The sequence below is a fragment of the Hemitrygon akajei genome, chromosome 10, assembly GCF_048418815.1.
Source record: "Hemitrygon akajei chromosome 10, sHemAka1.3, whole genome shotgun sequence".
In the NCBI taxonomy this organism is placed as follows: Eukaryota; Metazoa; Chordata; class Chondrichthyes; order Myliobatiformes; family Dasyatidae; genus Hemitrygon; species Hemitrygon akajei.
Genome location: NC_133133.1, coordinates 67,854,061 through 67,876,184, shown reverse-complemented (window position 1 = coordinate 67,876,184; position 22,124 = coordinate 67,854,061). Strand labels below are relative to the sequence as shown.

Genomic DNA, 22,124 nt, shown 5'->3' with positions numbered 1-22,124 from the left:
TTCATGAAATCTTCAGGTGTTACTCTATCTCATCATGGCAATATTGATCCAAACCTCAACCTCTCTTCGTCTTTGTGAGGCAAAATAAATATGTTTTTCATCATATTTCATCCTATAGACTTAATATGGAACATTTCCCTCCTGTCTGAACATTTCTGTTCAGACCTATATAGTCAAATAGATGAAAATATTTATGTCTTGGACCAAACTAATGGTGAAAACAGGGTCATCTTGTTTAGCTTCATTGCAGTTTCTTCTCTAGGCATAAATTATAAAAATTCTTTTATGATTGTCACATTTGCAGACTTTGTGAGATCAGAGCCCATCTCCACTGGGCTTTCATAACTCCCAACATTTGTAGATTCTTCTTCCTCTCTCTTTTTCTCCCTCCACTTTCCCTCCCTTTGGTTGCAAGCAAGATGCTAGGCTACTCAGTTCTCCTATTTTTATAAGAGAACTGATAGGATGTGTTGTGTATTTAATACTTCTGTAATATTTGAGTCATTTTACTGACTTAAGAGAATTTGCATTTTTGTGGCAATCCGTATGTCTCGAGAGACAATGGTGTGACATTTTTTCTGATGGTTCTTGGGGTTGTAGACTATTTGCACCTTCTAGAGTGACAGTCTCTTTCAGAGCGGCTGCAGGTGAAGGAGGAACTTGCTCTGGGTGATGCAGCTCTGGCTTTTTCTTCTGGCTGTCTTGTTGATGAACTTGTTGGTCCCCGCTATCTCAGCACGTTGTACATCACTTTTGACTTTGGCCCTCCATGCTGTCTGGTCTTCAAATGATTCCTCCCATGTGTTGAGGTCGATGCCTGCCAGTGCCATGTCACATTTTCAGACATCCCTGTAATGGAGGCAAGGTCTTCCTCAGCTTGCCATGCATGTTCTTAGGAATGTGTCGCTGGTCCATCCGTTTGACCCAGCCTTCTGAGGTATCTGTGGCTGAGTAGTACGTGGAATCCTTAAGTAATCTTGCACACATATATATATAAATATATGTTGATTAAGTATTCTTGTCTGTTTAAATAAGTAATTACAGGTTATATGTAACAATACGTTAATTGCCTACGACATACAGTATGTGGCTCCAAGGGTAGTCATAGCCCAAGGGTGGTAGTGGGGACGAGCTCCCACTGCTAAACAAATGCTCTTCATGGCGTCCGTCTCAAACAGCCTCTGACAACCAAGTCCAGCTCCTGGCCTTCACGTGTGGCATAGTTCTTATGCCCAGCGGAGCTGTTCTCACTGACAGGAGAAGGGGAAAAGGTGGGCCAGTTGCTCTGGGCAAATGGGGCTCATTAACCATGGATGGTAGCTCATCTAGGAGAGGGAAAACTCTGATTTCAAACCTCCGCTGCCTTCACGGGAAAGGTTTTGGGAGTAAACCCCCAGGAAAAATCCAAAATCGGAGTCCTGAAGGCGGCTGACTGCTGTACTCAGCACCGGCACGGCAACTCCTGTGATGCTGCTGGCACCAAACCGTATCGACTTTTGTCATTCCTTTGGACCTGTCATCAGCATGGAGAGGGGGGTCGCACTGCATGGGCAACAGTTGGATCTCCATATCAACTCTGCCCTGGCTTGCGCCCTGGAGAAGCCACTCCCTGTGACTACCAGAGGCGCAGTACCCATGGTCGACCACGACCGACGGAAGCCACATGTGTGCGCACCTCGCTTAAAGTAAAAGACAAAGTTACACCTGTATTTCCCGTGTTTCCTTCCATTAATTTAATGCTTTGAAGTTACAAAACTTACCATTGACAATGAGGTATTTTAAAATGAACCCAAGGTGTCTGTCGACCTGCTAAAGCGGAGCGAGCAGTTTGAAGTAAAAAAGACAGCTTAGCACGGCCCAGCATGTGGAGAGATGGTCTACAGAAGGGAAGATGTGATTCAGTTTTTTTCAAGTCATAAAATGGAAGAATACAATGTTCATAAAGAGTGAGTACCGGGTGATAATAATCATTGAAAAAAAGTCAAAAATTGCTGTATATTGGAAAGATTGATGAGTTTGATTATGCAATGGGTAATTGGCTGATGTGTACAGAGCTATTTTAAAGCAACTGAAATAACCAATGAGAAGCAGATGCCAATTTTGCCTTAGGGTTAAAGGCTGACAGTTTGCTTTGAAGCTTGACTGCTCCAACCAAACCATCAGAAGTTACCTGTGCTGCTTTTGTAAGAGTGATGCAGGAACATTGAGAACCAAAGCTATTGTTGATTTCAGAGTGCTTTAGGGTTCGTAAGTGTAATCAAAAAGAAGGTAAGACTATTTCAGTGTACGTAGCTAAATTGAAAAGATTATCTGAGCATTGTCAGTTTGGTAATGGGCTTAATGATACATCAAGAGATCATTTAGCTTGTGGAATCTTCAAAGAAAACATTCAAAAATGTCTCCTAACTTTAAAACAAGACCAAGTAGAGTGTAAAAAAGTACCGATTTCTTGATTACATCGGAAACATTGGTCAGATAAATTTGGGTTGTATCTATTTATTTTTTGTGGTGCAATATATAACTGATGTAAAAAATTGTATTGTACTAATCTAAGTCGGACATTTATTGCATTTGTCATACTATCAAGACATAGTCTTGACCAATTTTTTTCATCAATTTTAATATTCAAATCAGTTTCCCATTTTTGTCTTGCGGTATGAATTCCTGGTTCAATTGTCTGTTTTTGAATCAAACTATACATACAAGACGTAATTTTTTTAATTTTTCCTTTTTGAATTAAAGTTTCTATTTCATTAGGTTTTGGCATTAACATTGTTTGACCCAGTTTATCTCTTAAATAGGCCTTAAATTGAAAATAACAGAAAAGAGTGTTGTGTGATATTTTATATTTATTCTTTAATTGATCAAACGACATCAATATATCTCCTTCAAAACAGTCACCTTTATATATCTAATCCCTTTTTGAAACCAGTTATATAAAAGTTGATTATCCATTGTAAAAGGAATAAGTCTATTTTGAATTAGGGTTCTCTTTGCTAATAAAGATTTCTTTATCTCATCAGCCACATTTAACTTATTCCATAAATCGATCAAATGTTTTAATATAAGAGATTCTTTCTGTTCCCGTATCCATTTGGATTCCCATTTATATACAAAATCTTCTGGAATATTTTGTCCTATCTTATCTAACTCTATTCTAATCCATGCCAGTCTTTCTTCATCAAAAAAAGATGCAATAAATCTATTTTTTACACTCTACTTGGTCTTGTTTTAAAATTCAACCTTTTTGGATAAATCTAAGACTTTTACTGGAACAAATGATTGGAATACAACTTCCACATAGCCCAACATTATTTTTATTAGGCGATATTGAAGGGGTAATACCGAAACCTAAATTGAATAAATATCAAAAAAATTTATAAAAATTACATTGGCAGTAGCCAAAAAAGCTATTGCAGTAACTTGGAAATCAGATTCATACTTAACTATGGACCGTTGGAATAATGAAATATATAGCTGCATTCCACTTGAAAAAATTACTTATAATTTAAGAAATGGATATGATATATTTTTGAAAATTTGGCACCCCTATCTACAAAAGATAGGATTAAATATATAGGTCCTTTGAAGATAAAATTATTAGTTATTTGGGGAAAAAATAAAGATATATACTAAAGTTATTTTGAACTCCATGGAGCATGTGGGGATCCTCCGATATCCAGGCAATCCTTCTTTCTTTCTTCTTTCTTTCTTTCTTTTTTTTTCCTTTTTTCTTTTTTTTAGACAGGGATGTTAAGGGGGGAAGGGTTAAGGGGAGGGGGGAGGGCTAATATTAATTTTCATTACTCTATTATTCTATTCATTGTATGTAATTCTCTTAAAAATTGAATTTAAAAATATATTTTAAATATGTCTCCTAACTGAAGCAGAGTTTAAATTCAAGTGAGCCATGGAAATCACTGTTTCAATGGAAATTGTAGACAGAGTTGCAGTCAGGAATAAAAGTGAGTGTGAGAAAAAAATTGCAGCATCGAAACAGAAACCGGCCAGGCCAAACAATCTGTGTTACCACTGGGGAAGTTGCTCACATACACCAAACTAATGCAGGTTTAAAGGTGAAACGTGCAGAATTTACAACAAAGCTGGTCACATACAAAGAGCACGTTGGGCAACTACACAGAAAAGAGAAAAAGCTAGAAAGTCTAGTTGCATTTTCAAAAAGAGCACTAATCTGCATGGGATGTCTAGAGAGTGGCAGCTCCTCTGGTGGTGGGCTTGTCGTGCTCCACCCAGCGGCAGCTGATCTACCTTTGGACCCCATCTGATGCTCAGCTCTCACCAGTGGCTCCAAGTAATTGTCTGCATGTGGCAGTGGCCACACCCCGGTACACCGCTTCGACAGGCGGGTAAACCAGGTGAGGGTAGCCGGGCACCTCCAACACCGGTGAGATAGGGGTATGCCTTCTCCAGCATACGAAGCCCGCTCCAGCAGATTGGGCCGATGAGATCAACTACAAGATCCAACAGCCAAGAAGGCTGTGCTGCAATGTTTCATGGAGAGCAAACGGCATGACAAGGCACAGAGGCCATCATGGCTACCACTGCAGCTGAGGAAAATCTCCAGTTGTGATGACTTGCACCATTGGACCAAGATGTTTGAGGCTGAGGGAGTGGAACTACCCCAGTGCAATGACCTTTTCACGATAAAACTCTTCCCACACTGGTTATGTCATCATCGGAAATGACAGACAACCAACACAACCAACATTAATCTGATGAAAAATGATGATGTGAGTGACACAGGATTGTGTGGCCTTGAGATTAACAGTGTGAAAATTAAGAATAGATAAGCAAAATGGATTGCATCAGAAATAAATGGCAAATTAATTCGAAATTAATTGGACACTGGCTCTGCTGTTTCGGTCATTCCACAAAAATGAGTTTGAAAGGCGTTTCAAAGATACTAAACTGAAGCCTGCAGATGTTCGATTAAGAACTTATACTAGAGAAAAGGTAACTCCTGTGCGATTGACATTCGTAACAATGAAATGCAACTACCAACAAGCCACACACCGCTTATATGTGGTAAAAACAGAAAAACCAGCATTGTGGGGGTGTGATTGGCTGAGACAAGTACAACTTGATTGGAGATTCATCCACATTTGCATGCCACATCCCCTGCATTGAAGTCAACTGTGGTACTGGATGATGCCACAACTTCCTCCATGCTGAACTCCTGTGAATTGTTGCCCAACAGTGGACAAACAGGCATTGGTGCCAACCATTGTGGCTGTGGTTGGAAATCATATTGGACCAAGGAAGGACCATGCTGCTTAGAGGAAGTGTAAACGTGATGAGTGCAGTAGTCCAACTACAACAATAGTTTTTATAGGCAATGTATTAGAGAAAGCTTCTGATTTGTTAATCAGGCTGTTAATTGCAAAATGTGGTTTGGTTTTAAGCTGGAAAAGAGTTGGAGGACCTTCAGGGATGTTGCAAACATTAGGCTTTTGTAAGTATAAAGAACCAGAATCTAATCTGTGTGCATTAAGATTATTGCATGAAGTTGAAGTGGGAGACAAAATGTTACTTTTAAAAGGAGATGCAAAGACGAAAGTCCAGCTGGATGAACAGAAGATAAAAAAGAAAGGAGTCACTGGAGATACGAACACAGAGAATTCGTCAGATAATTTTGTGGGTGCGAAAACCAAAAGGAGAGATCAATTCATAAAGGAAGCAAAAGAAGGAATAATAAGAGAATACTCCAGTGAACTAAAGGCACCTCTGAAGAACCCAAAGAGATGGCGTGAAGGAGGGAAGGAATGTGAGAAAGAAAAGAAAAGGGATCGATGTAGATCCAGAGAGGGTAAAGGAGAAGGAAGGTGTCCAGAGCTGTTAGAACCACTTCCTGCAGTCTCAGAGTCAACTCCTACAACCAGCATGGAGGAGGCCCCAGAATCTGAGATTGTTTCACAGCTGCAAGTCTCACCTGCCAAGCAGAGTGATCCTCCCTGTCAGGAAATATGTTACCCACAAGAGTAAGAAATCCTCTGCAGCAATTAAATCTTTAAGCCTGAATGGGGCAATTAAAAATTTACTGTGCTGTGGATGTCTGTATATAGTAGTTGTATTACATAATATATTGTGTGTATAGTTCAGATACATGCTCTATTGAGTTGGAGTTTATAACTAAGCAATATATATATGTAGGTTGATTAAGCATTCTTGTTCATTTAAATAATTAATTACAAGTTATGCGTAAAAATATGTTAACTGCAGACGTCATCACACTACCACATGACATGCGTGTGCCTCGCCTAAAGTAAACTTGAGCATACTCACGTTTACAGTCTCCAAAGAGTTTATTTGAATTAATTTAATGGTTTGCAGTTTCAAAACATAAAGGGATAAAATAGAGACTAATCATTTCTTCAGGTAAGGATGCGCCATGGGTTTATTTATTTTCTCTTCCTCATTCCTTGCCCCCACTACAGGTGAACCTTCCATGTCCTTTATCAATTCAATTTCTCCACATAATAAAAAAAAATGAGCGGAATATGGAGCTAATTGGAGACGCAGTATCTCACTAGTTCAGTTCAGATGATAGAATTTCTTCCTTTAACTTTTCAATTTATGCTCTATCATAAAGCTGTTCCAGTCCTTTCCATATAGTCTCAGCTGAAACCACAAAGCAATCCTGTGGGAGTTCACAGTCAGAGATACTGACATTTGAGCTGTTAAATTAATGCTTCTTTTGCCTATTTTGGTGCTTTAGGCAGATGTTGAAATATTCCATGGTGCTGTTCAAAGAACAGCAAATGTCACCCCTAGCAAAAATGCTCCTTCAGAAATAACAGCACACATTAAGGGCTAAAATGAGCAACTTCTGTGGATCTTTCCTATTACACAACAGCTGTTTGGCTCCTGCATCATTGTCAGTGAAGCTCGCTTAGCGATTAACATGGAACATTTCTGAGCAATGATCAAAAAAGGGCAAAATTCACTCTAACTCAGGGGTTACAGAGATCAGGAAGAAGCCCATATTGAATTTAAACCTGAACCTGCCAGACTGGCTAAATTAAGTCAAGTCAAGTCATCTTTTATTATCATTTCAACCATAACTGCTGGTACAGTACATAGTAAAAATGAGACAACGTTTTTCAGGACCATGGTTTTACATGACACAGTACAAAAAACTAGACTGAACTACGTAATAAAAAAAACACAGAGAAAGCTATACTACAGACCTACGCTGGACTGCATAAAGTGCACAAAAACAGCGCAGACGTTACAATAAATAATAAACAGGACAGTAGGGCAAGGTGACAGCCCAGGCTTCAGGTATTCAGGAGTCTGATAGCTTGGGGGAAGAAACTGTTACATAGTCTGGTTGTAAGAGCCCGAATGCTTCGGAGCCTTTTCCCAGACGGCAGGAGGGAGAAGAGATTGTATGACGGGTCCTTCATAATGCTTCATAAATCTGATTGAATATCCAGGATCATCTAGACTATTATGGTTTTTCTGTAGCACAACAAAGCCTCACTACTATCCACCAATCGTTATTCATGTTTGGTGGTGCTAAACTCAATGCCATTTAAATCCTTGGTTTAGAAGAGAGCGACAATTTTAAAACAACTTTCTGGCAAATGGATTGATCTCATTTTTTGTCAACTTTTAAACTGTTGGAGCACTCCATGGAGAATTTGGGACAGATTCATTTCCAGAAGAGCACTGCACTCAGCAAGTAAACTTTCCCAACTGATAACAATTCAAAAGACAAACAATGACAGTCAAGGAAATAATACCAGATGGTAATATAACCCTGAAGCAGTATTAGAAGTCTTCATTTATCTGTATGATCAACTAACAGAAAATAGCAGGGTGCCAATTCAAAATCTATCCACAACTGCTTGCTTTGGCTACTTGTGGATTACATAAAAACTCAGCAAACAGAATTTGAATATGCACAGAGAGAATCACACTGGGGTACAACTGTAAGTACAGCGTTTGATGCTGATCATTTCAATTCAAATGACAGGAAAAATGAGTTTGTGGCAATAGTGCATTGACGTGCCCACTGTGTTGTTACATGGACTGCTGCTTGAGGACTAGACTGTCCTGCTGCCTTAACAGAACAAGACTCTGTAGCAAACTGAAGGAAAAGGGAGCCATGTGGAGAAAGTCAATTTTCCTTTGTGTTAAATGGGGGACTTAAGCCGAATGCCTAATGATTCAAAAGCAGTCCTACAGCAGCTTCATATATGCAGCTGATCTTAAAATTACGAAGTTGCTTTTTTTGAGTGAAAATATTTCTATTAATAAATACTGGCTTCATAGAAAAAACATTGCTGCAACTAGAATGGTAAAATTTCTGATTGACTTAGTAGCAGCAATTGTAAACAACAGGTTCCCCCAAGCAGTGAACAATACTTTGTGTTTCAACTGGCTTAATTTTTCTTATGATGGTGGTGATTTGAGAAGTAAAATTCTAATAATGTAGAAGCCAAATTCATAAATGTCCTTGTATGATGATTATTGATATATCACAATTTCACATCACCTTTTCAAATCCGCAAAAACTTATTTTCTCTGATGTTCAGGGAAGCTTCCTGAAATGTATTTGATCGCTCAGACTGTGAATCTGTACTTTAGATTTTAAAAGCATACATAAATCTGAAAGACTGGCAAACTTAGATAGTCTTGCTTTAATCCAAATATTTAATGGTATTCCCCAGAGATAAATAAACATTTAAGTACTAAGGCACTGAGCGTAATTTATAACTAGAGTTGAATTTACTCATGTTCCCTTGTGAAAAATTCCATTTTACATTCGTTGTGGTAACGAGCGTTGACTGGGGTCAAGAGGAGTTAGCTTGTTCCTGACGCTGTTGATAGCATTGTTGCATTGAAGTGATCAGAATAGGTCATTGCCCCTGAGGATAAGAGGTCCAATGCATGAGTAATTTGCCATTGTTTTGGGGCTGTAATCACCTCGAATTGAGCGTCATGTTTAAAGTAACCTGCTGCATCGGAGCGGCAAAGGAACGAAATTAAAACAATTCACTGGAGTGGCGTCTCCTTCTGTTCATTTTTGTACACTGAATGTGGGAACATATTCATTGCCAAAGGGACAGTCACAGAGCCTTCTGGGACTCCAACTGGTGCTGTGATAACACAACATGGAATATTAAATTTATTTATCTTTCAGCAGAGCTTACACTGTATAACATTAACACCAATGATCTCCAGAATGATCACCTCTTTCTTTTCAGTCTATTTCAAATGCATTAATTTTCTTCCAGGATTTTCTCATTATTTACACCAAGGAACTAAAGCCAGCATGATGAAAAACTAAATGAACTTTCTCGGTGCTTGGTTTCAATGCTTTTTAAATTCATTAATACATGTTCTGTGAACAAAAGGGCTCATGGAGAACAATTTAAACAAAGGTGAAGAAAAACCATGCTTTACCCAGTTGCCCAGAGCACACTTTCGATGAAATATTACTTAATCCAAAGTAGCCACTCTTCAGCTTCGAAGAAAGGAAATAAAGTTACTCCAAAGTTGCCATCTTCCCCTTTTACATATGATGGCTTCATATGTTGTCAGTTTTTAGAAGCAGGGTGCAAACTTAACACTGCCCAGATTTCTACTTTTTATATTCAATGTTCTGTCATCCTCCCCTTAATCTAGGCTGATGATTCACTCGAGGGCTGAGAACATGATGATTGTCAAGATGTTATCTTTCAGAAGAAATTTTATTTGTCCTCCCTTGTGGGCTCAAGATTCAATGGGTTCCCACAACCTATGGACTCACTTTCAAGGACTCTTCATCTCATGTTCTCAATATTTATTGTTTGTTTATCTATTATTAGTATTTCTTTTTTATTTGCACAGTTTGTTGACTTTTGCATACTGGTCGTCTGCCCTATTGGGTGCAGTCTCTCATTGATTCTGTTGTGGTTATTGAGTATGCCTGCAAAAGAATGAATTTTAGGGCTGTGTAAGGTGACATGTACTGTAGGTACTTCCACAATAAATTTACTTTGAACATTGAAGAGGTCCCACTTCAATAAGTACACAGCTTTGCCTACACCTGGACACATCTTGTTCATGGTGTCCTTAAATTGGTTACTATGTTCCCTGCATTGCAACAGTCATTACACTTCATTGGTTGCCAAGTGTTGAGATACAATGAAATTGTGAAAGACACTTTCTAAATAAAGATTGGTCTCCTTGACAGTATAATTCACATCCCACACTGTTACTACAACATTATCTCAAACTGCTTTCACCAGCAATGTCGGCTTCACTATATAACACTATATTTTTGGCAAAAAGAATTCCATACTATTTCCCATCATACTAGTTACTGTATTTTATTGCCATTCTGTACTTTTCAACCAATGATGCCTATGAGGCACAAAAACACTAGCCACAATTATGGATATATTCATGTGACAGTTAAGAACAATGGATATTTACAAAATGGAGAAGATAACAGCATCTGTTAATCTTAAGTTGGAACAATTTGATTCATACTGGGAAAAATGGTTTAACTACATTATTCTCACAAGTCAATGAATAAGTTGTAAAAAAAAAGATCACTCCCGACTTTGTACATAGTTTTCTTATTTTAATTGTTCTTTCTCTCCTCTCCTTTCTATGAGTGTATACCTCAGATTGTAGCGATGTACTACACACAGCGCTGAAATAACGACATGCAGTCGGTAAATCGTTTTGAGACTAGTTTATTCAAACTTCTTGGTGCTGGTATTTAAATCCCTAGCGCCCGCCCTTTCTGGGCGGAAATGACGTCAGAGGTGCATTACCAAAGTCTCTCCCCGCACGCTGGCTATTTGTGAGCCGGTTCGCCTGCGCAGAAAGTGGGTCACCACATAAACCCCCCCCCCCCAGAACCGGCGATACACCCCCCAATGTCCTCAGTCTGGGTCGGACTCTGTTTGGGAGGTCTGCCTCTGCGCCGCGGTGCCTGAACCGCGACCGGCTGCATCAAGTCCACATGGGCTGGTTTGAGTCGGTCCACCGTGAAAACCTCCTCTCTCCCCCCAATGTCCAGAACGTACGTGGACCCGTTGTTGTTGATCACCTTGAACGGCCCCTTGTACGGCCGCTGTAGCGGCGCCCGGTGTCCGCCCCTTCATACAAACACAAACTTACAGTTTTGCAGTTCTTTGGGTACATGGGTCGGGGTCAGTCCGTGCTGTGAAGTTGGTACGGGGGCCAGGTTGCCGAGCCTTTCGCGTAGCCTGTCCAGGACTGCTGCGGGTTCTTCCTCTTGCCCCCTTGGGGCTGGTATGAACTCTCCCGGGACGGCCAAGGGCGCGCCATACACCAACTCGGCCGACGAGGCATGCAGATCCTCTTTGGGCGCTGTACGAATTCCAAGCAGGACCCAGGGAAGCTCATCCACCCAGCTGGGTCCTCTCAGGCGGGCCATGTGAGCCGACCTCAAGTGACGGTGGAAGCGTTCCACCAGTCCGTTCGACTGTGGGTGGTAGGCAGTTGTATGGTGTAGCTGCGTTCCCAACAGGCTGGCCACAGCCGACCACAGGCTGGAGGTGAACTGGGCACCTCTGTCGGAGGTAATGTGGGCCGGTACCCCGAAGCGTGCTACCCAGGTTGCGATCAGTGCTCGGGCGCAGGAATCGGCAGATGTGTCGGTGAGCGGGACCGCCTCTGGCCACCTCGTGAACCGGTCTACCACCATTAGGAGATACCGCGCTCCTCGGGACACTGGTAGGGGGCCCACGATATCCACGTGAATGTGGTCGAACCTCCGGTGGGTGGGTTCAAACTGCTGTGGCGGGGCTTTAGTGTGCCGCTGTACCTTGGCTGTTTGGCACTGCGTGCACGTTCTGGCCCATTCACTGACCTGCTTGTGAAGTCTGTGCCACGCGAACTTGCTGGAGACCAGCAGGATGGTTGTCCTAATAGATGGGTGCGCCAAACCGTGTGTGGAGTCGAAAACTTGCCGCCTCCAGGCTGCCGGGATAATGGGGTGAGGTTGGCCGATAGACAAGTCACACAGGAGGGTCCTCTCACCTGGGCCTACGAGAAAGTCTTGCAGCTGCAAACCCAAGACTGCGGTCCTGTAGCTGGGCATCTCGTCGTCTGCCTGCTGCGCCTCCGCCAGTGCTACATAGTCCACCCCCAGGGACAGGGCCTGGACAGCTGGTCTGGAGAGTGCGTCCGCCACGACGTTGTCCTTTACCGAGACGTGCTGGATGTCCATCGTGTACTCCGAGATGTAGGACAGATGTCGCTGCTGGTGAGCCGACCAGGGATCGGACACATTCGTGAACGTGAAGGTCAACGGTTTGTGGTCCGTGAACGCAGCGAACGGCCTGCCTTCTAAGAAGGACCTGAAATGCCGGATTGCCAGATACAGTGCCAACAGCTCCCGGTTGAAAGCACTGTATTTGAGCTTGGGTGGTCGTAGGTGTTTGCTGAAAAACACCAGGGGTTGCCAGCGCCCCTCAATGAGTTGTTCCAGCATCCCACCGACTGCCGTGTTTGATGCGTCCACTGTGAGGGCGGTAGGGATGTCCATTTTGGGGTGCACTACCATCGCGGCGTTTGCCAAGGTTTCTTTCGTTTTAATGAAAGCGGCGGCGGACTCCTCATCCCAGGTAATGTCCTTGCCCTTACCCGACATCAGGGCGAACAGCGGGCGCATGATTCGGGCAGCTGAAGGGAGGAAACGGTGGTAGAAATTTACCATACCCACGAATTCCTGAAGGCCTTTGATTGTGTTGGGTTGGGAGAAATGGCGGATTGTGTCTACCTTAGCGGGCAGAGGGGTTGCCCCGTCTTTAGTAATCCTGTGGCCCAGGAAGTCGATGGTGTCGAGCCCGAACTGGCATTTGGCCGGGTTGATTGTCAGGCTGCATTCACTCAGTCGGGCGTAGAGTTGATGGAGGTGGGACAGATGCTCCTGATGACTGCTGCTGGCTATGAGGATGTCGTCCAAATAGATGAAAGTGAAGTCCAGGTCGCGTCCCACCGCGTCCATTAACCGCTGAAACGTCTGTGCGGCATTCTTCAGGCCGAACGGCATGCGGAGGAACTCGAAAAGGCCAAACGGGGTGATGAGAGCCGTTTTGGGGACGTTGTCCGGATGCATCGGGATTTGATGGTATCCCCGGACGAGGTCCACCTTGGAGAAGATCCGTGCGCCGTGCAGGTTTGCTGCAAAATCCTGAATGTGTGGCACAGGGTAGCGGTCCGGTGTTGTAGCCTCGTTCAGTCTGCAGTAGTCGCCGCATGGTCTCCAGCTCCCTGTTGCTTTGGGCACCATGTGCAGGGGGGAGGCCCATGGGCTGTCGGACTGCCGTATGATCCCCAATTCCTCCATCCGCTTGAATTCCTCCTTCGCCAGGCGGAGCTTTTCCGGGGGGAGCCTTCGTGCGCGGGCGTGGAGGGGTGGTCCCTGGGTCGGAATGTGGTGCTGTACCCCGTGTTTGGGCATGGCTGCCGTGAACTGCAGTGTCAGAATCAATGGGAAGCCCGCCAAGAGTCTGGTGAATTCGTTGTCCGACAGCGTGATGGAGTCCAGGTGTGGGGCCGGCAACTTGGCTTCACCCAGGGAGAACGTCTGGAAAGTCTCGGCATGTACCAGTCTTTTCCCTTGCAAGTCGACCAGCAGGCTGTGAGCTCGCAAGAAGTCCGCCCCCAGGAGTGGTTGGGCCACCGCGGCCAGTGTGAAGTCCCACGTGAACCGGCGGGCGCCAAACTGCAGCTGCACTGTGTGGGTGCCGTAGGTCCGTATCGTGCTGCCATTTGCAGCCCTCAAGCCCTCAGACTTTCCAGGAAGCGGTGTCCTGACTGTTTGTCCCAGACATACAAGAGGCTGTCCTGGTGGCCAGCCGCCATAGACATTAGCGGCAGCTGGCCCTGGCCCTGGCAGGGCGGGCGACAACGGCGGGCTTTTGTGCCCCACCGCTGGTGGTAGAAACACCACTGTTCACTGGCCTCCTCACTCCTGCCTCTGTGTTGTGTGCGCCCCCCTGCCGGGCCTGGTCTGGTCTACTGTTGGGCGCGTGGCCTGGTAATCTGACCGACCGACGCCACGCTCTCCCTCTTGGCTTTCCACAGCACATCTGCCCAGGCCGCCACCTTCCGGGGGTCGCTGAAATCTGCGTCGGCCAGCAACAGATGTATGTCCTCAGGCAGTTGCTCCAGGAACGCTTGCTCAAACATGAGGCAGGGCTTGTGTCCATCAGCCAGGGACAGCATCTTGTTCATCAATGCTGACAGCAGTCTGTCTCCCAAATCATCCAGGTGAAGCAGGCGGGCACCCCGCTCACGCCGTGAGAGTCCAAAGGTCCCAATGAGCAGTGCCTTGAATGCTTCATATTTGCTTTCTTCCAGGGGCGACTGTATGAAATCCGCAACCTGGGCGGCCATCTCCTGGTCAAGGGTGCTCACCACGTGGTAGTAACGCGTGGAATCAGAGGATATCTGCCGAATCTGGAACTGGGCTTTTGCTTGGCTAAACCACACGTGTGGTCGCAGCGTCCAGAAAGTCAGCAGTTTTAGCGAAACTGCGTGAACAGATGAAGAGTCGGTCATCTTTGGTCCAAATCCCGTATGGACCGTCGGGGTCACCAATGTAGCGATGTGCTACACACAGCGCTGAAATAACGACAGGCAGTCGGTAAATCATTTCGAGACTAGTTTATTCAAACTTCCTGGTGCTGGTATTTAAATCCGTAGCGCCCGCCCTCTCCGGGCAGAAATGACGTCAGAGGTACATTACCAAAGTCTCTCCCCACGCGCTGGCTATTTGTGAGCCGGTTTGCCTGCGCAGGAAGTGGGTCACCACAAGATAATTATTATGTGGAGATTTGTGACAAATATGATTATGTGATAATAAGGTCGCTTTCGGTGTGTGCTGCATCTGCGAGGCTGGTTTCAAAGGAGCTTCCATTGTGTGCTGTGTCTGCGAGGCTGAGTCGGGCGGCGCCTTGGAAGTCCATAGCGGGGGTATTCCCTTCTGCCGCCTGCGTGGGATGGCGAGTCTGTCAGGACCCTGGGGACTTGTGGAAACTGTGGTGATTTCTTTTGAACTTACAGTCCTTTAACATCTTGGACTATTTTTACTGTGCCCATAGTCTGTTTTTTTTTATCAATTATGCTATTGTTTGCACTGTTGTAACTATATGTTGTAATTATGTGGTTTTGTGCAGGTCTTGTAGCTTTAGTTTTTGGTCTTGTTTTTGTCTGGTGGATTTGGAGCTCCTTTCCGGGGTATGCGCTAGACGGTAGCGCGATATTAATACGCAGCAGCTTCTCCGGACTCTAGATTGGGGATTGCCAAACGTTACGTGGATTTTCTGGTGTAGTCTGTTTTGTCATATGCTTTTGTGATATCATTCTGGGGGAACGTTGTCTCATTTTTAAACTGCATTGCATTTGTTGTTTCTAAATGACAATAAACTGAATCTGAATCTGAATATGTACCGTATCTGAAACACATCTTATGGAAATGTTTGTCTGATGATAAACCTCAATAAAAAATAAATTACCAAAAAAAAGAACAATGATCTCGAGAAGGCAGGAAATACAGAGAACCTTTAAGTGTGGGTAGTAAAGATTGTGTATTGTTTGTTTGTAGAGTACAGACAATGTTTGAGAAATACAATTCCTCACTCAGGCACTGCAGTACTATCACTGGCCAATGGCTTTAACAGGCCAGTTATAAAGACAAGTTAATTACATTGGAATGATTTCATTTCCACTATAAATTACATTGTACCTAACTGCTACTTTTAAAACCTCAAAAGACAAATTATGGCACTGAAATCAGGTGACAATAGTAACAGATTCTTGTCTTCTCGAATGTGGGCATAAATGATTATGCTTTTATTTGAGTAAATGGTGCTCTGTCAATACAAATTGAATTTAATTGAAAGCCAAACTGCAAAAATTGACATTTCCTCCTCTAGCTCAATGGCAAAGAAAAAAATTGACTCAGCTCCAAGTTTCCCTTTCTCTATTTCAAACAAAACAAAAATCAGAATGTATCAGAACCCAAATCTAACAAGATTTGAATGTTAGTTAATTTCCCCCATTTTCTATTCCCAGTGTATCTACACAAAACAAACTCTATTAATGTAATTGTGACTCACAGAGAAACACATGATAAGAAAGAACTCATGAGTGAAGGAAGCAAGCCGTAATTAAGAAAGGATCTGATTACTTCTTACTGGATTGCTGGCATAGTTTGTGTATCTACATTATTCTCTTGATTCATGTTGTTAATCTGGTTTCTGTTGTGGTGCTAATGGGGAGCTCCATCCCAGGAACAAATCTGTCAAAGTTACGTTCCTGATCAATGAAATCACTGCCTCCACAGAGCATGGATACATAATCTTGCCATTGCAGTCCTGATCATCTGCTTTCAACTGCTCCAGCAGCCTCCAGGGAAAGGCAACAGCCAGCATAGAAGAAAATGGTGCCAGGACTGGTTTGCACTTTCAGCTGGCTTGGTTGGAGAAGCTATTGGCCAAGGATACTGTAATTTTCACACATCGACTAACTTACTATTATGCATTTTACAACACAGAAGGAAGCTATTTGGACTCTCAGATCTATGCCAATCCCCAGCAGACCAATTCCATTGGTACTATTGCTCCTCTTAGTTCACTGCAACTGTGCAAGCTGTTTTGTTTTCCTCTCACATGCCCATCAACTCCTCTTTCATTTTTTGCCACTTGGCTACATGAGGGATAACTTAAGTAGCCAATTAAGCTATCAGGAAGTGGAGGGAAACAAGAGCCCACATCGAGAATCACACACGCTCATGGAGAGAATGTACAAACTCCACTTGAAAAGCACCTGAGTTCAGGATAAAACCCAACTGCTGCTGCTATGAGGTAGCTGCTTTAGCTGTGTGCCCATCGTCCAGGGGGTCCAAGGACCCCTTGTTTACTGGCAGTGGTTCATGGCATAAAAATAGTTGGAAAACACTGCCATAGCCTACTTTGTGAGGTGTAATGGGTGGGATCCTGCTTGATCCTACATCTCCATCCTACCCAATCCCATCTGATACCTCCATTACATTCAGCATCCCATGGCAAACCCACAGCTACACCGAAGGGATCATGGGATGGCCTGGAGTCCTCTTTCCCTCGAGTTTCTGAAATAAGTCACAAGTGACTAGAAAACAATTGCCTACAAAAAACACTAATTGCAGCCCATTGACTCTCAACCCTGAATTAAAATCAGAAATTGATGGATGTACTTACTGGTACTCAATACCTCAGTGACCTCAGATAACTATCCTTTATTAAAGAATCAGAATCAGGTTTAATATCACTGACATATGTAGTGAAATTTGTTAACTTTGCAACAGCAGTGCAATTGAATACATGATAAATATAGAAACAAGCAAATTACAGTAATTATTATATACTTGTATATTAAATAGTTACCGTATGTTAAAATAAATCATGCAAAAAAAACCAGAAATAAATGTTAAAAAATAGTGAGGTAGTGTTCATGGGTTCAGTGTCCATTTAGAAATCAGATGGCAGAGGGGAAGAAGCTGTTCCTGAACCACTGAATGTGTGCCTTCAGGATTCTGTGCCTCCTTCCTGAAGGTAACAATGAGAAGAGGACATGTCCTGGGGTGATGGGGGTCCTCAATGATGGATGCTGCCTTTCTGAGGCACCGCTCCTTGAAGATGTCTTGGATACTATGGGAGGCTAGTACTCCTGATGGAACTTTGAGGTTTACTTTGATCCTGTGCAGTAAACCCCCATACTAGATGTTGATGCAGCCAATCAGAATGCCCTGCATCTGTAAAGCAGAAAAATACTTCAGATGAACCATCATGAAGAAGCACGAATATGAATAAGAGGTAGAATATTGCACATTATTTTCCTTTCTTTTTCCTGTGCCTGGGAATATTTTGGAGCAAATAATTGTCTGACATCAACAAACTAGATTGAGAATATGACAAGGCTACCCAATTATAGGGGCCAGAACAGAACTTACAACTACTAAAGAGGCTGAAGCAGGAGTTTCCCCACCTGCCTCAGTAAAACACAAACATTAGTTCTTGTCCTGGATCTTGGCCAACTTTAGATATAGGTATTAGGAAAACCTGAGGAAAATCTAAGGCGGCACAGTGTAAAGATAAAACTTGCTTTACACATCGGCCCTCCGGTAGCATAGTGGTTAGCGCAACACTAGTATAACTCAGGGCCGGAGTTCGGAGTTCAATACCAGTGTCATTCTGTAAGGGGTGTGTATGTCTTCCTTGTGGAGTGGGTGGGTTTTCCCCAGGAGCTCTGGTTTCCTCCAGTAGTTCCGACATACTTGGTAGGTTAATTGGTCATGGTAAATTATCCCCTGATCAGATTAGTGTTAATCAGATCTGTCAGTGGAGTTGCTTGGGCAGCGTGGTTCAAAGGGCCAGAAGGGTCCACCCCACACTGTATCATTAAACTAATAAATATACAAATCGGAATCAGAATTATTACCACTGAAATATACATGTAAAATTTGTTGTTTTTGTAACAATAAAATGACATAAAATTACAAACATAAAAAGGTGCATGAGAAAGGAGTAACAGGAGGAATGCTCATGAATCATTAAGAAATCGGATGGCTGAGGGGAAGAAGCTGGTTCTAAATTGCTGAACGTGGGTCTTCAGGATCCTCCTCTTTAGCGTAGGGCAGAATTGGTTTCTCAGAGTGAAGCTAAAATTTAAGTAAAAGAAAGTAAGTTATGCTAAACCTCTATAAATCTCTGCTATGGAGAAAATGTTTCCAGAAGAGGCAGATTTGTAATGAAAGCAAGAAATGCTGGAGATACTCAACAGGTTGCTGCTCACAGCACCAATGTCCCAAGTTCAATCCTGACCTCAGATTTTTTTGCATGAACTTCTGACATTCTCCCTATGGGTTTCATTGTGTTCTGGCTTTATTTCACATCCCAATGATGCACTAGTTGTTAGCTTAATTGTGTATTGTGTTGGAAATAAATTCCACAGAAGCTTTCAAAATGTGAAAGAAGAGGGCCTTGAAATTTCTCAGAGATCTCTTTTCACTTGACAATAGACTGAGGAATGATCTAATAGATAGGTTCAAATTACTTATGTAATTTCAGCACTGAAGATGGGTCCTTTGACTATTATAGTCCATATCCCACTAATATCAGATAATCATTATGAAATCAAATCTGATATAATGTATTCTTTATCTAAAGGTTGGTGAGAACATGAAACTTGCTGACATTGGGAGTGGCAGAAGAAAATTGCCTGAAGTAAGTAAAAATAATATAAATCTAAAGGGAGATTAAACAAGCATGTAAGGGAGAAGGGAATAGAGGGTTAGGATGATACATTTAGAGTCATAGAGTCTTAGAAAAGTACAGCATAGAAACAGGCCCTCCATGCCAAGCCATTTAAACAGCCTACTCCTATCAACCTACACTAGGACCATAGCCCTCCATCGCCCTGCGATCCATGTACCTTCTCTTAAATGTTGAAATCAAGCTTGCACGCACCACTTGAGCTGGCAGCTCGTTCCACACTCTCATGACGCTCTGAGCAAAGAAATGTTCTCTCAAGTTCCCCTTAAACTTTTCACCTTTCACCCTTAACCCATGACCTCTAGTTGTAGCCCCACCTAACCTCAGTTGGAAAAGCCTGCTTGCATTTACATGAGAGAAAGATGAGAGGAGGCTTAATGAGGCATAAGCAGCAGCAAGAACTAGTTGCATACTATGACAATGCAATGCTGGCATGGTGAGTTGAATGGTCTCCTTTCATGTTAATGATTCAATGATGTTAAAAACTGCCAACTGGTTATTTTATGTAGCTTAAAATTTACAATGATTTTCATGTCAACAATGCTTTCCAAGTAAAGCAGTGAATGCATTTATTGATTTGTAATTTATTTTGTTGGAGATTTCAATACTCTTTAATATTCAGCTCCACTCTTCAGTGCCTAGTTTCTTTCACAGCTTTTTTTTTACTGTATTCTATTCCGATTTATTCAGGGTGATGTACTTGATTGATCTCATCACTCTCTTACACATTTTTTTCTCTTTCAGCACTTCGAACTGTGCATCAGCTGCCTGGCGATGCATTTGAACATTTCAGGTAACAGATTCAAGCAGGCAAATGAGAAAGGAAGAGGGTGAAGGAAAAGGGCAGCTAGCAGACCCATTCTGAAGAAATTAAAACTACGTCTATACGAAATAAAACTCACGGGGAATATTCATCCGAGAGAAAGGAACATATTCTGAGAGAACAGGTTATGAGAAAAAATGCATTAAGGGAAGGGGCTAAAGAATCACTGAAGTACACAAGACTAAATTGAAGGAGAAATGAAAAGCAAGTATTATGGGGCACCAACAGTGAAAGCACTGCAGTCAAAGAAGATTCATAGAATATCTACACTTTCTCCTGACTAAATATATACATTTCACCTCCATTGTCCAAACTTTTCACATTGTAGAATGCAGAAGCAGATGTATGCCATTCAGCAAATCATAAGCACAAAAGATTCTGCAGATGCTGGGAATCCAAAGTAACACACACAAAATGCTGGAGGAACTCAGCGGGTCAGGAGGAATCTATGGAGAGGATTAAACTGTTGATGTTTCAGGCCATGACCCTCCATTAGCCTCTGACCTGCTGGTGTGTGTGTGTGTGTGTGTGTGTGTGTGTGTGTGTGTGTGTGTGTGTGTGTGTGTGTGTGTGTGTGTGTGTGTGTGTGTGTGTGTGTTGTGTGTGTGTGTGTGTGTGTGTGTGTGTGTGTGTGTGTGTGTGTGACGTTACACCAGGTCATTCAGCCTTTTATTTCTGCTAGCGGATCAATACAATCTTTGGATGATCCTTTATTTCAATAAATTCTAGCAACATATCCACCCCCTTCTTAAAAACAACAGTGAACTGGCCTCAGTATAAGTGAGATGCACAAGCATACCACCCTCAGAGTGAAGTAATTTCTCCTGATTTCAGTCCTAAATCTTTGAATCTATACTCTAATTCTCTTCTAAGGTCAGTGTTTTAGTTGCCTTCTTATTTACTTTACATCTACTTTTAAATCTGATCTCTTTTCAGGTCAACATTTTCCATTCAACACAATGTAAACGATATGTCTTTTTTAAACAAATGTTTACTTCCTACTTATCTGTGACCATGAGGCTATTCACTCAATTGCTCTAAAGCTTTGAGGACTCTTTATATCCTCCACACAGTTTATGTTCTCACCCACCCAGAGCAATGTTCTCACCAAACTGCAAACTGTTACATTCAAAGGTTCAAAGTACATTTATTATCAAACAATGTAAGTTATATAACCTTGGGATTTGTTTAGTTACAGGCAGCTACAAAGCAAGAAACCTGAAGAACCCATTGGAAAGAAGAGAGATCATAACCATTGTGCTGAGAAAGAGGAACACACACACACACACACACACACACACACACACACACACACACACACACACACACACACACACACACACACACACACACACACACACACACACACACACAATCTGAACCAGATTGAGTCCTTAGATCTAGTAGGCCCAAGCCTTCATCGTATTAGTGGGGTAAAAATGTCACAAAACTCACGGAGACAAAAGTCGCCGGAAAAGTTCACAGCCCTGGTGGCACAGAAAGAGGAATGAACATCACAGAAAAGTGAGTGAAATCAGCCCAACACTCAAGCTTTCTGATATTGAATTAATCAACATATCTAATTAAACCTGATTGTAGTTGCCATTTACCTCCTTGTAAAAGCTGCATTTGTTTCTATGTTCTATTTCCTTTCAGCTGATTTTTTGGTAAGAGCTCTATTTATTAAGTTTACATTTAACAAGAATGGAAGACATTATGCAATGAAACCTTCAAGGCTTCAGCATTTAATCAACAAAACTGGACTAGCTGAAGATTAATTTTGCTTGCTACACATGAAGGGGCAAAATCTACCACACATCCTGCTTGCTAGGAAGTATAGAAAGAACTTCTAAATAATGATAAAACAGCAAGTAAGAATTATGTACAAAAGGAAATGTGAAAAAAATTATAAAATCAATAGAATAAGCTTTTCCAATGTATTGGAGCAAATTGAAAGCAATACTGCCATTTCAAATGTAGAATAATAACTTTGC

At 42.5% G+C, this 22,124-nt stretch overlaps 1 protein-coding gene across 2 annotated transcripts in view; it reads left to right on the top strand.

Moving 5' to 3' along the window:
- pcdh19 (protocadherin 19) overlaps positions 1-21,446 on the top strand; it is a 426,596-nt gene extending 405,150 nt beyond the window's left edge. The window contains exons 4-5 of one of the 2 annotated variants that reach the window (XM_073058419.1): positions 19,203-19,259; positions 21,329-21,446. In XM_073058419.1, the coding sequence (XP_072914520.1) occupies positions 19,203-19,210 (8 nt within the window). In that variant the 3' untranslated portion in view covers positions 19,211-19,259; positions 21,329-21,446. Of the gene's footprint in view, positions 1-19,202; positions 19,260-20,051; positions 20,075-21,328 lie in introns of those variants that run through there. The other variant, XM_073058420.1, reaches the window with a different exon arrangement.
- Positions 21,447-22,124: the final 678 nt, after the last annotated feature.